Source organism: Misgurnus anguillicaudatus, unplaced genomic scaffold (genome assembly GCF_027580225.2).
Source record: "Misgurnus anguillicaudatus unplaced genomic scaffold, ASM2758022v2 HiC_scaffold_28, whole genome shotgun sequence".
Classification (NCBI taxonomy): Eukaryota; Metazoa; Chordata; class Actinopteri; order Cypriniformes; family Cobitidae; genus Misgurnus; species Misgurnus anguillicaudatus.
In genome coordinates, this window is record NW_027395278.1 from 5,082,851 (window position 1) to 5,098,716 (window position 15,866).

Below are 15,866 nucleotides of genomic sequence, written 5' to 3' on the forward strand. Positions count from 1 at the left end.
AAAATGGATCTAATTGGATTCCAATCTCTCTGATGAAGCCAATATGGAAGTGATTTAAATTGCAATTCATCGACTGGCTGGTAGAGGCTGGCTTCAAAAGCGAGTCAATTCCCATGGACCCCCATGTTAAAATGGCCAACTTTACAGCAGAAAATAATCCATTTACAGCCTGGTACAAAAAGTGTTTTTGGTCTGTATAGCTGTGAGGGAGGGGAATTTTTTTTGTAACTCATCCATTTAAATTATATTAAGCCTCAAAGTTCTGCATAATTATGGGCGTGGCCACTAGAGTTACGGTTGAACAGCCACTGCTGTCACTAGAATTCAGCTAGGGGGCGGGGTTTTAGCAACCAGCCACCTTTGCTTCACCCATGTCCCGCCTCTTTACCCATTTTCGGTTGTCCGCGAGTGATGCGCAGTGACGCGCGGCCAAGATGGCGACGGCAGGCAACGCCTACTTTAAGCTTCAAAAAGCTCTTCACCAACTTATGGGTGACATCATGGACACTACGTCTATATTTTTTTTTACAGTCTATGACTTTTATACATCCATTATTTACTGGATTGATCAGTCTATTTTCTTTTCCTGAAAAAAATACAGAGTGGAGTAAAAAATGTGTTGTTATTTTTTGTATTTGTTGCAGAATTTGGGGTTTTATGAATGTTTTACAACACTAATGTCCTCAATAACAGAACTGACTATACGTTTTGGTTGTAAAAAATGCTTTTTTCAGGAAACTTGAAATAAGCAGATTATTCTGATTGATATTACAATTTTATATTATTTGTATGGGTAAATTGAATGGTTGTGTTATAAAAAAGTGATAAGTGAAACTAGTATTGCATGCTCATATGCTCACAATGCTTAGGGGGCGTGCACACCAAAGCTTTTACGCCGGCGGCCAGTGTATGTTTTCATTTGTTTCCAATGGAAGTGCTGCGTTTTTCAAAAAAGCCAGCAGCTGGCATTTTTTTTCTGTGCTGAAAGCCGGCCCTTGGCGGTTTTTCCGCGCTAAGCGCCAAGAGTTGAAAAATAATATTTAACTTTGGGTGAAGAGCTTAGCTCGTCAATGTCAGTTCTCACACGCCGTCCAATCACAGTGGAGCAGGGGCAGGACAAATAGCACAACAACCAATACGCTCGGCTGAAGAAAGCTGCCAGTTGGTGTCCGCCTGCCGTTTTCAGCCGCGTTTAAAAGCTTTGATGTGCACACCCCCTTAGAGCCTTGCAGTGTTTACTTAAAAGAATCCTTGCAGTAATCATTCCTTAAACAATTGTGTGTCTTGTTTTCTAGTCAAAAATATATTTTGTCAGCCTGGAATAAATGTATGATGTATACATAAAATCTATTTAAATTTGAACTGAATGATATTGAAATAAATGCACATTTTGTTGGGTGTATCAGTCACTGTTTGGGGTGAGAAACAGTACTGGCTTTCTGATTTGGGCATATTGTGGTGTGGTGATACAAAGTGTAATTAAATGTATGTTTAAAGGTGTTTGATTGATTGGTAAAGTGTGTGATCTTGTGTCTCTTTTTTTTCCCAGGATCACCAGACGATGTTGGAGTCGGCAGAGGCTGAATGCAGAGCGCTGCTGCACAGACTTCTGCCACACGTGCCCCTACCCACCGACCAGGTGCCCTACCACCCTAGTGATACTCACAATTACAATATACATTTCATTTAATGCTGTTGGACAGTGGATATATGCAGAATCATCTAATGTACATATACATTCTGATTACTCAGAACCACCAGCAGTGGCTGCAGAAGTTTGAGACATCTTTGAAGGAGTGTTCGGCTGCAGAGGTCAGAGTTGCCGCAGAGGTGACCTCTGCCTCTGGGGATGCCCAGGTATGGATGCTTTAGATATATTGTAGTGTTCTATCTAACAAAAACGTGGGGAATTGTTTAATGGTTTGTTTGCAAGTAAATTAAGCGGTTGTTTTCTCAACAGGCTTTAGCAGAAAAGTTGAAGGAATCTGAAGAGGCCCAGAAAGTTCTACAGAAAGATTGTGAGACGTACAAGAAGGTCCTAGCAGAAACGGTGAGCTCCAGATATGGATTTAACTGGAAAATGTGTGATGTAACAGCATATTTTTGGAGTTCTGCTTCATGAGTGTTTCTAAGGGTTATGTTGGTGTTGTGCACACAGGAAGGGATCCTGCAGCGGCTGCAGAGCAGCGTGGAGCAGGAGGAGACACACTGGAGAGAGAAGTTGGAGCAGTCACAGGCTGATCTCAGAGAGGTTTGTCAAACAAAAACTCGCTGGATTATCCACACGGTTCCTGTGACATTTAGTTGGGATGTTGAGATTGCTTTTACTGTATTGGGATTGAATTACAAGTGTAAACATGCTCAAAATAATTTGAAGTTATAGAAGAAACACTTTGGATAAAGGAGTCGGGCCGACTACCAAAACACACTTGTAGCCTATAAGCATTAAGGGGCATGTCTACTAACCGACATCATTGCCTGGGTTGCGTATGTGTGGGGCGGGTCTATCAAAAGAAGGTCCAGATTCTATTGGGGTAGGGGTGTGTTTGTTTAGGTGATTTTATGTGTCAACATTGGCTTTCAGAGATTATGCACACTGGGGCTTTAGACAATTATTGGTCAGCATTATAAAGGAAATTATGCCTTTGGATCAAATCCGATTTTCATTCAGCTTATAGTAGGGATGCATATCAATTAATCGTGATTAATCTATAGCAGAATAAAAGTTTTTGTTTACATCATATATGTGTGTGAACTGTGTATAATAATTATGTATATATAAATATGCACACATGCATGTATAATTTTAAGAAAAAAATATATTGATATATTAAGTATTTATATTTATATATAATATAAATTATACATAAATATACAAATGTATATACACATGTAAACATTGCTTAAATATATACATGCATGTGTGTGCATTTAACTATACAAAGTTATTATACACAGTACACACACATATATGATGTAAACAAAAACTTTTATTCTGCTATAGATTAATCGCGATTAATTGATATGCATCCCTAGCTTATAATGATACAATAAGAGATTTTATTTGGCCAAATTCTGTGACCGCATCATATATACAGTAGGGACCAAAAGTGAGCACAATTGATAGCGCTCTATATTCAGATATTTTATTATAGTTGCGTTAAACATTTTGTGTGCATGTTGTATTGTTGCTTTTGGAGTGTAAACATGAGCTCAGCTTTGAGAGTAATTTAAAGAGGATTGGTAAAAAATTATTATTACAGTATTAAGACTAGGACAATACCCACAAAATATGACCACAAAAGAGTATCAACTGGCATTAATAACAGATAAAATTGTAGTCAATGTATGACTGAGTATTACCTAAGAGCTGTTTGTTTTTTAATGCAATTTTGGCATTCGCTAATATGCTGCTATTTTCCTTTTTGCCAAACCATTTTTTCCAATGAACCTTAAAAGTTTAGTGTTTTGTCAATTTTATACCATGCACCTCATACTTTGCTTATTTAATTTAACCTGGGGGTGCATTAATTCATTCCCTGCCAGCATTTCAGCATTTTTGTGATTTTCACAATAGTTTCACAAAATGCCTTTCAGCAACATTTTCTTCTATAAATATATAAACATACAAATTTATCAAATGAAAGAACACACCAGTTGCTTTTAAACAAACAAATAAACAAACAAAACGGAAAAAAGTTTCATCATATAATAGATTTCTTCAAAAATACCAAATTTAATTTAATAATTACAGTTAATTGCATTTTTGTAAAGGACTTTTGTTAGAGATCAGAACGAAGATCAAAAGATACAGGGCCCTATCATACATCCGGCAGAATGGAAACTCTTGCTAGTTTCAACCCAGCGTTCTGGTCTGAAAACGATGTGTGTTCGGGTGCATTGTTGGCGTGTTGCTATTTTGAGGCAACTAAAATAGACTACGCTATTGACCAACCAGGGTTCCCACGGGTCCTTGAAATCCTTAAAAGTTTGTGAATCTGGGGGAAAATATTCAAGGCCCTGGGAAGTTTTTGAAAATATACATACATAGATACAGGTCATTGAAAGTGCTTGAATCTATTTTATGCAAGAAGTTTTCTGGAAAAAAATCCATATTATTATCATAAAAATTCTAGACGTTTTAAGCACACATGCTAAACTGTTCGCTTTAAATGCTTATATCTTCTGTATGTGAATGCTGATTCATACCAAAATGCTTTTTGCATAGTTGTGTTTAACACATGAAAACGTCTTGGGTAACTGTTGTTTCCTGAGAAGGGAACGAGATGCTGCTTCTCCCTTGCCATACTTCCTGCGTCCCTGTAACGCCGTCTTTGGCAATATTTTAGATAGCGATATACTTCCTGGCTCTCGCGTCACCCTGTCCTTGTCATTAAGCCTCAACATTGGTTGAATTTGATATACACATTCAGACGCACTTACCACTGGAGGCATCCCCAAAGGGTCACCGCAGTGACACAGCGCCAGTTCCTTCAAAAGAGAACTGTAACAATGTATCTTAAAAGGTACCACGATGTAACCTTGCTTTCACTTGAAATGTGTCCCTACATTTAGACCTTGAATTTGAGGGTATTGGATCTGGAAAGTCCTTGAAAGGTGTGGGAACCCTGACCAACTAAAACCTGGTCTAAAGTCAATGGCGCAATAGTGTTTTTGGCGGGTTAGAAATATGTGCCTATAAACGGGACGACAACGCGGGTTTATTTATCACACACAGATGCTCAGCAGCACAAAAAAGCTTTTAAATATGAAAAATTAAAGGATTAAAATGTAAAAGATTATTATTGAGTCTCTTGGACATAAATGATGACCGATTATGAGACGTTAGAAGGCGTAAAGAGCTGCTTCACCAAATAATTGCTTAGCTTTAAGCAAATGCATCTGTTTTTAAATGTTTTTTAAATGCTTCCTCGCGGATTTATTGTATAACTTTCTAGTGGATATGGTAAGATGAGCCTTTTTTAAATAATGTTTTAAAAAAAATCCATGGCGCTGTCCAAGTGCTGAAACGGCTGTATTTAAAAATACAAATAACAGATAAAGAATTTACAGAGTACAAACCTTTCCTTGCATATTTGCTAATTATTTTATGAGATTACAATGATTATATAGGATATCAATCCATTTACAGCAATTAAAAGCCTGCTATTTTTACTTCCATGACTGAAAGAAAACCGCTTTTAAAGGTAAACTGGTGGTCTTCTTCCTCAGCTTAGTTTTTCAGTTTACAAATTCCACCATCTAAATAGGGATTAGGCATGGTGCCAGGCGCAACTGGCTTTTAAAGGGGATGAGAGCTGAGACTCTCATTGGTTTATTGCACTTTACGCCCAAAACACATCTATTACTCATTATGAAAATAGGAACAACCCTTTTAGGCTGTGCTCCGTCATTAAAGTAGCACAAGGGGGTTCGGAGACGCCCGTTTAGACCGTGCACTTTAGACAATGCGCTTATATCGTTAAAATAGGGCCCACAGAGTTTACAATGTTGTAGAATTAGCTGATGCTTCAGTTTTTTATAAATTGGGTAAGAGTGTAACCTTGTGGATAATAGCAGAATTAAAGATTAAGGTAAAAACTCATCAGGGAAGCGTCATTGGCAGGGAAATGTTTTCTCCTAATTGACGAGATAACTCCTCAATGGTGGGGAAAGAGTTAAAAGCAAATATTGTACACCCCCAACCGTAAATGTCGCAGAAAGGGAATCCTGTAATGAACTCTGACAATCTTGACAAAGTTACAGTAGTCTATTTGGATTATGCATGGGTGATTTAGGACTCTCCCTGATGTTCGAAACCAGAAACCTACAAGCTTTAGGAACGGTGAATTTTACCTTAATGATGTGTTTCTTATTAAAACCACAAAAAAATCGAATTTTCAGTTTAAGTACACGCATGCATGTTTATACCCCTGTAACTATAATTACAGTACAGTATATTCTGATAATTTACATGAATAAATTGATCAAATAGTAAAATTAAACCTTGAACCTGTCATTTTTAGATGACACAGAGAGTAATTGCACTGGAACAGGAAGTGGACAGATTGAGCACAGATGGAGATCTGGAGAGTGTGAGTTATCTTCAGTCATTGGCAACAGGCACCTGTACTATACTATATACAGCATACATTTGAAAAACAAAAAAGCTCCATGAGCTAATGAATGAAACTTTGAATGCTGTTTTGCAATTTATATATTGCAGTTAAGGAGAGACAAGGAGCACCTTGAGTCTGAATTGGAGAGAGCGGAGCGTGAGAGCGCCACCTATGTGTCGGAAGTCAGAGAAGTAAGTGTAAATGATTCCTGATGCCAACAAAATAACCAAATTGCATGCTTGTATATTCCTGGTTTATAGTTCTGTCTTTTGTTTTTGTGTGTTGCTTGTGGTTTATAATTGACTAACATTGTTTGAATTAAGTAACAACTTTTATAACTCTAGGTGATTGGTATTGGCTGTCCATCCTCAGTAAATTTACACAAAAGATGTGGTTTGTCTGTTAACATCTGGTTTAGACACTTTAACCTAAATCTTTACTACTGACTGGTTGATGGGACTGTTTTTCAATAACAACAAAAGGATTTTGATCCAGTAACATCTCACCCGTGTGAATCACATAAACTCATGTGCCTACTCAGACCTGAAGCAGATTCATTCAAAATAAACCTAACTATTCAAGCCCTTATAAAATAAGGTATAGTTCACCTATGAATTTTCAATTTTCAAAATCTCTATTTGACTCTTTCTTCTGTGGAGCACAAAAGAAGATTTTTTGAGAAATGTGAAATTTTGTATCCATACAATTTTGTTTGTTACTGTCATTGTTCAAAATCTTCTGTTATGTTGTGCAGAAGAAAGAAAGTCATACAGGTTTAAAGACATGAAAGTCACGAAGGAGCAAATAATGAAATAATTTTCATTTTTGAGTGAACTGTTCCTTAAAACGAACTTTTGGAAATGACACGCAGTGTTTCCTCACTTTGGATCCAAACACCATCCTGCTGGTCTCAGCCCCACTAGTTTCTTAAACATCTCAAACTTCATTACAGCTCAAAGATCTCTTGACCGAGTTGCAAAGCAAACTCGACGGCTCATACACAGAAGCCGTCAGACAGAATGAGGAGCTGAATTTGGTAAGCTGTACCCCTGGTTAAACTAAAGAAGCTTTTCATCTCTCTATTCTTGAGCCACTGTCACATGGTTGCTTCAAGGGCTGGATCTTTACGGCAAGGTGTCGCTATCCGTCATCTTTCATTTCTAACCTATATGTTAGGGTTCTTTTTATGATATTCTTCACTTGTTATGACATACATGACTTTATTTATTAAGATTTAAAGGCATACTCCAGCCAAATATCAAAATTACCCCCATGGTTTACTGACATTTGGTGTTATTTTAGTAAATGTCTTTGATCTTCCAAGCTTTGTAATGGTATTAAACAGGGATCAGGGAACAACTTCTGACTTTAAAACCCCAAAAAAGTGCATCCATCCAGAAACCCAAAAATATCCAATCTAATTATGAAATGCAACCACTGACACTGATTGGCTGCCTTTGCTGCTGCTTAAACTAATTTAAACTTCACCGTCTTCAGAACACGGACAGACCAAAATTTTACAGCTAGAAGAGCACACCTCAGAACACGACTCGCCATTTTGCCTTGAACTTCGCGAACACTGCTGCAATTTATTTCTCGTTGGTGGCGAGAGGCCGAATGTATGCAAATTATTTTCGAAGGGAACGGAATTGAATGAGAGTCAGATGCATTTTACATAACATTTATCCGTTGTTCAAATTGGGCCCGTTTCTGGCGGACATTTCTAAAGGAGGAATTTCAATGAAACTGAGATATTCAGAATGTCTAGCACTCTTCGTTTGTTCGTGAATGCGGGTAGACTACCGGTATTTAACTAAGACAAGGTAAAAATTTATTTTCATTCTCTGTCATGGGATGCACCAATGTTAAGGTGCTGTATCGCTACCTACTGTAATGGAGTGACTCCTATATTCCTTGATATGAGTGCCGTTAGGTGACAAGAGGGTAGAAGAAGCTCTATGAATGTGCCTTTGCTGATGCAGAAAGCTAGTTATTATGGTTTTAAATATGGATATTTTTGTTAGAAAATCACATTAATTACCTGCAGAAGACCTTTATTAACCCTTTGGAGCTGTGTGGATTACTTCTCTACAGGATGGATGCACTTTGTGGGCTTTAAAGTCAATAGTTTTTCCCTGATCCCTGTTTAATATCATTATGAAACCTTGGAAGAGCAAGGACATTTACAAAAACAAATATGTGTTTGTCGGAAAAATGATGGACATGTGTATCGGATGGTCTAAGGGTGAGTATACCATGGGGTAATTTTGATATTTGGCTAGAGTATCCCTTTAAAGGGGCACTCCACTTATTTTGAAAACGGGCTCATTTCCCAACTCCCCTAGAGTTAAACAATTGATTTTTACAGTTTTGGAATCCATTCAGCTGATCTCCAGGTCTGATGCTAGCACTTTTAGCATAGCTAGCGTAATCCATTGAATCTGATTAGACCATTAGCATCGCACTTAAAAAATGATCAAAGAGTTTATATATTTTTCCTATTTAAAACTTTACTCTTCTGTAGTTACATCGTGCACTAAGACAGACGGAAAATTAAAAGTTGTGATTTTCTAGGCTGTATGGCTAGGAACTAAACTCTCATTTCGGCTTAATAATCATGGACGTTGGTGGCGTACCATGGCTGCACCAGGCGCAATGATATTACCCATGGCCTAAAAGTAGTCCCCTTGATAACTTTCAATAGCAGAGAACTATTTTTGGGCACTACATAATATCATTATATCGGAATGAGAGTATAGTCCCTAGCCTTAATGGCCTAGAAAATCGCAAGTTTTACTTTTTCGTCGGTCTTAGTACCCAATGTAATTACAGAAGGGTCAAGTTTTAAATAGGAAAAATATCAAAACTCTTTGGTTAATTTTGAGTGCGATGCTAATGGTCTAATCAGAGTCAATGGATTGTGCTAAGCTATGCTAAAAGTGGTACCACCAGACCCAGAGATCGGCTTTGGCATAACTAGGGGAGCTGGAAAATGAGCCTATTTTTAAAAAAGTGGAGTGTCCCTTTAAGTGCTATGGCAGAAGGGAAGATTATCAGTGAATTATTAATTTTCAGTCTTTACACCCGAGTCTACTTTTGTTACAGCTTCACCTTCTGTTCCGTTTTATTTTCATCACTTGAAAACGCTCGTGATATTTTGTGATATTCATTGTAGAAAAGAGCGTTTTAATTGTGTAAAGATGAAAAACGCCATGAGGAGTAAATGACAGAAAGTTTTAGTGAGCTGTCTTTTTAAATGAATGTCACAATGACAAATGTAAGAGCCGTTCTGAATAAAAGAACTGACTTTGAAGCCCCATCTTATAAAACATTAGAGATGACGGATACACCTTGCCTGGATTATATCCTAATCTATCATCTAATACCTCACTCTCAGTTTACTCTGAATTCTGCTGTTTGACTCTCTGCCACAAGAACTTGGTACGGAGGACACTTGTACATGCACAAGTATTAACTGCTTAGCTCTTGTCTGTTACTTAATGTTTATTGCTTTTATTGTTGCTTATTTTCTGCTTTTTGTTATTTTCCTTGTTTGTAATTTAATCTTGAATTCTCTAAACTTCGAAAAACTCTGCAATTGACATGATTTCAAAATTGAAGTTTCAAAATTCAGCACTGCAATGTGGTAAAATTGATTCACTTGCATAGTTGAACAGAGTGCAAGGTCGTTGTATAAGTCATTTTCAGTCTTTAGAAATGCAACACTTATGTTGCATTTAAACGTATAGCAAGAAAGCCAGACATAACAGTTAAAGGCATGGCCTATATCTAATTTGTAAGGCAAATGTGTGCAAAATTTGAATTTCAGTTACCATTGACCTTTTATGTAGCCACTTAAAAGTTATAGACAAGCTTTACCACAACATAATTGATATTAAAAAAACACAATTCCGCATTTGCAACTTAAAATTAATTATAATGATTATATAAATGATTATAACAGTCAATACCTCATGTATTATTGTAAACCTACAAATCCGTGCTGTAACTTCAGATAATGGTGGCATGTATTTAATGTGGATAGTATTTAATATAAGATAGTAAGAGAATAGTATTTAATATAACTCTGATTGTGTCATGCACACCTGGGATGACATGTACAACATGTAAACATAGTCCAAGTGTTTCTCTAGTGATTTTACATTCCAGTAACGTGTTATCTGATTGGCTGTTGCGTTTCAGCTCAAGACTCGGCTGACCGAGACGTTGTGTAAGCTCGAGACGGAGGAGAGAGAGCGGCAGAAAGTGGCTGGAGATCTCTACAAGGTAAAGCATACCGGACGACTCATACTAAAGATTTCAAAATGTTTGTTTTGTGGCCATGTTAACTATCATAAGTTTCTTGTGTGTTTATGATGTTTTTCTCTCTTTTCCCCATTACTGTATGTTGGGGTCAGGCCCAGCAGTCTCTAGAGTTGATTGAGGCAGAGATCCTTAAAGCAGGCCAGGCTGACCTGATAGAGACCAGCGGCCTCACACAAACGGTGAGAAGTTTAAGTTCTTGTAAGATACAGTCGGATAATATGCAGTTTAAAGGACATACAGTTTAATGTTATCTTCATAAAGTCATCTTACATAATGTAAAGAACATATAACCTTGATATTTATATCGAAATCAATGAGTAAAGAAAAACTGCGATGCTCCTAATCTCAAAATTAGGTTATGAGACTTTAGCCTGGATTTTACAGACAGGGCCATTTGCAATTGTAATAGTAGCGACGAGTGAGGGATAACACATCGTAAAATAATTATTGTTTTAGCGATTGCATTACTTTAACACATTTTAAATTGTGTGAAATCCTTTAGCCTTAAAGGTATAGTTCACCCCAAAGTGAAAATTCTGTCATTATTTACTTACCCTCAGGTTGTTACAGACCTGTATACATTTCTTTATTCTGCTGAAAACGAAGGAAAATATTTGTAATCAAGCAGAAAACAGGAGCACCACCGACTTCTATAGTAGGAAAAACAAATACTATGGATGTCAGTGGTGCCCCAGGTATGCTTTGTTACAGACATTCTTCAAAATATATTTGTTTTCGTAATGAACAAAAACATTTATACAGGTCTGTAACAATTTAAATCATGTCAGATTTGTTTTGTGTGTGAACTAACCCTTTAAAAATGCTTAAAAAAGACAATGGGTCTCATTCACTGCGTACATTGTTTTACTTGAACTTCTCACGAAAACTTTCCGCCTAATTCATAGGGCTGGGTAAAAATATCGATTCATCAATGCATTGCAATTATTTGTTTCTCAATTCAATATCGATTCATCAAATCCTATGAATCGATTCAGCCCGCGGCCAGTGGCGGCGCTGTGGGCAACACTCTAGTGAGAGCGTTCAGCGTTGTACAAGATGCACTTTATCAAAACAGAAAGATCAAAGATGGCAAACAGCAGCACTTCTTTCAAGCCTGCACCATCAACATTATCAAACATTAGTAATACTACACACATTATTTAAAAATATACTCAGGTACTTAATTGCTTGTGTATTTATTTATTATTGAATCGATATCGAAGCAAGCAAATCAATACCGAATTGAATCGAATAGAATTGAATCGAAGCCTCAAGAATCGGAATCGAATCGAATTGCGAAATTCCTAACAATACAATCTGTGCATATTAGAGCCCGACCGATAAAGGATTTTGAAGGCCGATACCGATGCAAATGTTTGTTGGTTTTAAAATCCGATATTCCGATATATCGGCCGATTTTTTTTTTTACTTTTTTTATTTCAGAAACGCGCAACAAAACATTAAAAGATTTCCCTAACATTAGTTATTTGTAGTTATTTATGAGTTTTAACTAAAATAATATGATAAAATAATGCATTTTAAAAAGAAACTTGTTTCTTTTATTGTCAGAACAGAACAGAGGAACATCAAAATTATATTAAAGTTCTGATAAATAAAATGTATAAAAATACAAACTTAAGATATGAAACGGAAAGGCCTTTGAACAAAAACACAAAAACAACAACAACCAAATCAAAGTTACCAGTTTTAAAAGACTTGGTTCATAAATATAACTTTTTGAATAGGACTGGTGACAAATTCTGTTAAGTTCTGATAAATAACAACAACAGCAAAATATAAATTGCTGATCACTTGACTCAGGCAGTGGCTAGACGCCTAAGTCTGGACCCCACCAGCAGCTACTGGTTCAGAGCGCTCTGTCAAAAACACCAACAGTGAGGATTTTTTTTTAATATTCATTTATCGGCTATTATGAATGCCGATACCGATAGTTTGGAAAACGGCTAATATCGGCCGATAATATCCGCCTGCCGATATATCGGTCGGGCTCAAGTGCGTATGCACATGGATCACGTTATTGAATTTGGAGTGTTCTACATGCACGCGGTTGGTAATTTCTATAAAACACGCCCAAACCAGCTCCATATAAGGGCTTTCCGCATCGCATTGCTGGTCCACAGCAAATTTTAGAGTAGTTTGTCATAAAAGCAAAAGAGCTCGAAAAGAAATCCATGATCATATTTATTATCTGTAAAGTTCCGATTTGCTTTGCCTTTTTTATTTGGGAGGTTTTGCTTGTCGCTCGAGGAAACCAGTGCTGTCCACCAACCGGAATAACATTAAAGAAGTATTGGATGCGTTAACAAATATGACATTTAATAAATATGACAGAGACACGCATCTGTATGTAAAATAAAACAAACAGGAGATCAAGAGATTGACGTTTGTACTTCTCATTACATTTACATGACGTTTACATCAGGCATTAAGCAGACGCTTTCATATAGAGATTTAAAAAGTGATGAAGGAAAGCGTGAAGATTTGTCATTACGTGCATCTTCTTTATATGTGTATTTAAAATAGGTAGGCTATAATAATGTATAATATAATGTATATAATAATAATATAGATCATGTATAATAATATATAATACAGAAAATATTATAATATAAAATAAAATCATGTAAATTGTATATATTAATATTATTATTAACATTATATTATAGCCTAGTATTTGATTATAGACCTTTTGCGAGTCGACGTCACAGTTACGTCACGCGCGCATGTGGTGGCAGAAAAACAGTGGAAATGAATGAGAAACGAGGGCAACGAACAATATAACTCAGAATAGGAATGCCAAAATAGATGACCTTCATTTTTATAGTATACCGTCGTCGAAGACACCATTTGAGAACAAACGTAGGTGTTTATGGTTGCAATAAAAGCCCTCAACCGGACAGACTGAAATGATGAAATCATCTGAAAATCTTTAAATAATTTGAATAGAAAATAATTAGAGAAGATATCCGGTGTTCTGTCGAAGTCTGATCCCTCTATGTGTTTCTTATAGCGTTTTCATCACGTTACGTTTATAATTTATTTAGAAAGATTAAAGATTTGAATTAGTTCATAATATCAATAATATTACCATTTATTAAAGTTTTCGTATTTTTTTCATTTTCTATTACTTCTTTTTACATTATATCTTAGCCTATGTCTTCTTCCTGTTTGTTCTAAATTATGATGTTTACTAATAAATATATAAACATAGCACACACACACACACACACACACACACACACACGATATAAAGTGTAAATATATAAACAGGCCTATACAAATTAATTTGTATGTAAACATAATAGTTTTAGATCAAACATGTAGGTTAAAAATATAAGGAAGAAATTGAAAACAGGAAATTATGAAATATTTAATAAATTATATTATACAGAATACATGATAGTATTGCTCTTATAAGTACTTCAGCGATACATACTGTAAAAATAATTGATTTACCAATAAAGAACAATACATATACATTACATACATGCACACAATTAGTAGCCAAGCCATTTAAACGTTTAATTTATTTAAAAAATAAGCGTAACTTGGTGAAAACGTTATAAGAAACATTACACTTAAGAGAAATATAGGGGAAACAGACTTCTACAGAACACCGGATCCTTAAAAATCACAGTTTAACGCTAAAACACTTGACACAGCTATTGAGAAGCATTCACTTTCTGCCACCAGTTGGGCTCCGCCCACAAAAAAACGTCATCTCTGTTTGCAAACACGCAAAAGGTCTATACTGCCCTCCAAAGGCTAAGTGCAGTATCTACGCAAACACTGAAACTGAGAAAAATGGCTTTAAAGTTTTTTACACCAGCCAGTCAAACATGTTACTGCAATTTTGGCACACACATTTCTCTGAAATGGGACAAAATTTAACCAGGAGACTTTGTCACAAGACACAACAGATCTCACAAAGCCCATTTTAACCCTTAACTCAATTTTGACCAAATGCGTAGTTACTGCGCTTTCGCTTTGTAGGGCAGTATAGTATGTGATTATTGCATAAGAGTGGTTTTAATTTTTTTTTTTTTTTTTGCATACATTTAGAAGAAATTTTGATACGAAAGTTTTTGTTGAATCACGATTTGTTCATGAAAACATCCTTACGCACATCTCACACACACATTTGTGCGTACAGTACGCATGTTTAGTGTATAAGACCCAATGCCCTTATCAAAAAGATACCATTCTTTAATTGAAAGGCCTGACTTTTAGTCCCATATCATATTAAGCATTGCAAATTTTTCAGTGAGTGTCTCTGGATTCAAATGCTGTTTTTTTTTTAAGTTATGCTTTGATTTTAATCTTGCTTTTTGATATACAATGCTTGGACTAAATGTTTCTTTATTTGTCTTAGGAGGAGATTGATCGTAAGGAGAAGATGACTGCAGGTTTGAATCAGACAGTTCGGGAACTACAGGAACTACTCCATTCTGTCAACAGACAGCTTACCAAGGGGCCTGAAAGGGTATGAGCTGTTCATTTACAAACAAGCTGTCCACCAGCAGATGCTATTTCTGATCTTGTTACTCTAAATTTGTTGTGTTTTTGTTTCAGGATGGTGGGGATAAATTATACTCTAATTATGAACATTAATTTAACAAAGGAAGGCTTTGGTTTGCTCACGTAAATCAACAAACCACAATAACTCAGATTCCAGCCCTGTTTGCTACACCAGATCTAACATGTGATCTCCTGATCCCTAAACACTCCAATCTGCTGGCCACTTCTCCCAGAGGAGAGGGGCACTGGGTGGGTGGGCTCCGTAAACCGGATCCTTTCTTGTGCCCGTGTCGACTCCTCTACCTTGGCATTCCTCTTATTCAGTAGACTTAAATGAATCAACAAAGGCATCCGATAGATGTTGACGTTTTGCTGACTTGACCCCTTTTTCAGTCTGAATACTTTGAATACTACTTTTTGTTAGCTTTCTTTGACCAGAGAGATTTTTATCCTTTCTTATAAAGAGCATTGAGGATATTTGTGTTGTTTTAAAGATTAAATAACTGTTAGGATCTACTGACACTTACTATGTTACATTTTCAGCTCTTAATTCAGAGGCACAAGAGATCCATTTTAAACAAATAAACGCTTTTTGTCACATAAGCAATTGCTAATCATGCTAAATGTTTTGTTTCCCACCGGGCTTGTTTTGGAGAGGGATATATTATGGTATCACTGGTGAATTATGGGTTCAGTCTGTGCTAAACTCTTTTAAAAGAAAGCACCATTGCAACATGCTGCCGTTACAGGTGTGAGTTGTGGTTTCTTGAACCACACCTCAAAGAGAAAGCGACGGCGTCTTCCTCAACTGTCAACAAGCACTATACTGTTGCTAATTTCATTAATACTTAATATTTCATTTTTGTAAACAGGTGACCGAAA

The 15,866-nt window shown here is 36.3% G+C and overlaps 1 protein-coding gene across 5 annotated transcripts in view; it reads left to right on the plus strand.

Annotated features, from left to right (window-relative positions):
- The window catches only part of LOC129417279 (kinectin), a 64,252-nt gene extending 48,665 nt beyond the window's left edge, over positions 1 to 15,587 (plus strand). For 4 of the 5 annotated variants that reach the window (XM_055171836.2, XM_055171839.2, XM_055171834.2 and 1 more), the window contains 11 exons: positions 1,550 to 1,639; positions 1,753 to 1,857; positions 1,961 to 2,050; positions 2,159 to 2,251; positions 6,027 to 6,095; positions 6,227 to 6,310; positions 7,072 to 7,155; positions 10,323 to 10,406; positions 10,538 to 10,624; positions 14,839 to 14,949; positions 15,039 to 15,587. In XM_055171836.2, the coding sequence (XP_055027811.2) occupies positions 1,550 to 1,639; positions 1,753 to 1,857; positions 1,961 to 2,050; positions 2,159 to 2,251; positions 6,027 to 6,095; positions 6,227 to 6,310; positions 7,072 to 7,155; positions 10,323 to 10,406; positions 10,538 to 10,624; positions 14,839 to 14,949; positions 15,039 to 15,077 (936 nt within the window). In that variant the 3' untranslated portion in view covers positions 15,078 to 15,587. The remainder of the gene's footprint in view (positions 1 to 1,549; positions 1,640 to 1,752; positions 1,858 to 1,960; positions 2,051 to 2,158; positions 2,252 to 6,026; positions 6,096 to 6,226; positions 6,311 to 7,071; positions 7,156 to 10,322; positions 10,407 to 10,537; positions 10,625 to 14,838; positions 14,950 to 15,038) is intronic. The other variant, XM_055171838.2, reaches the window with a different exon arrangement.
- The last annotated feature ends 279 nt before the right edge of the window (positions 15,588 to 15,866 follow it).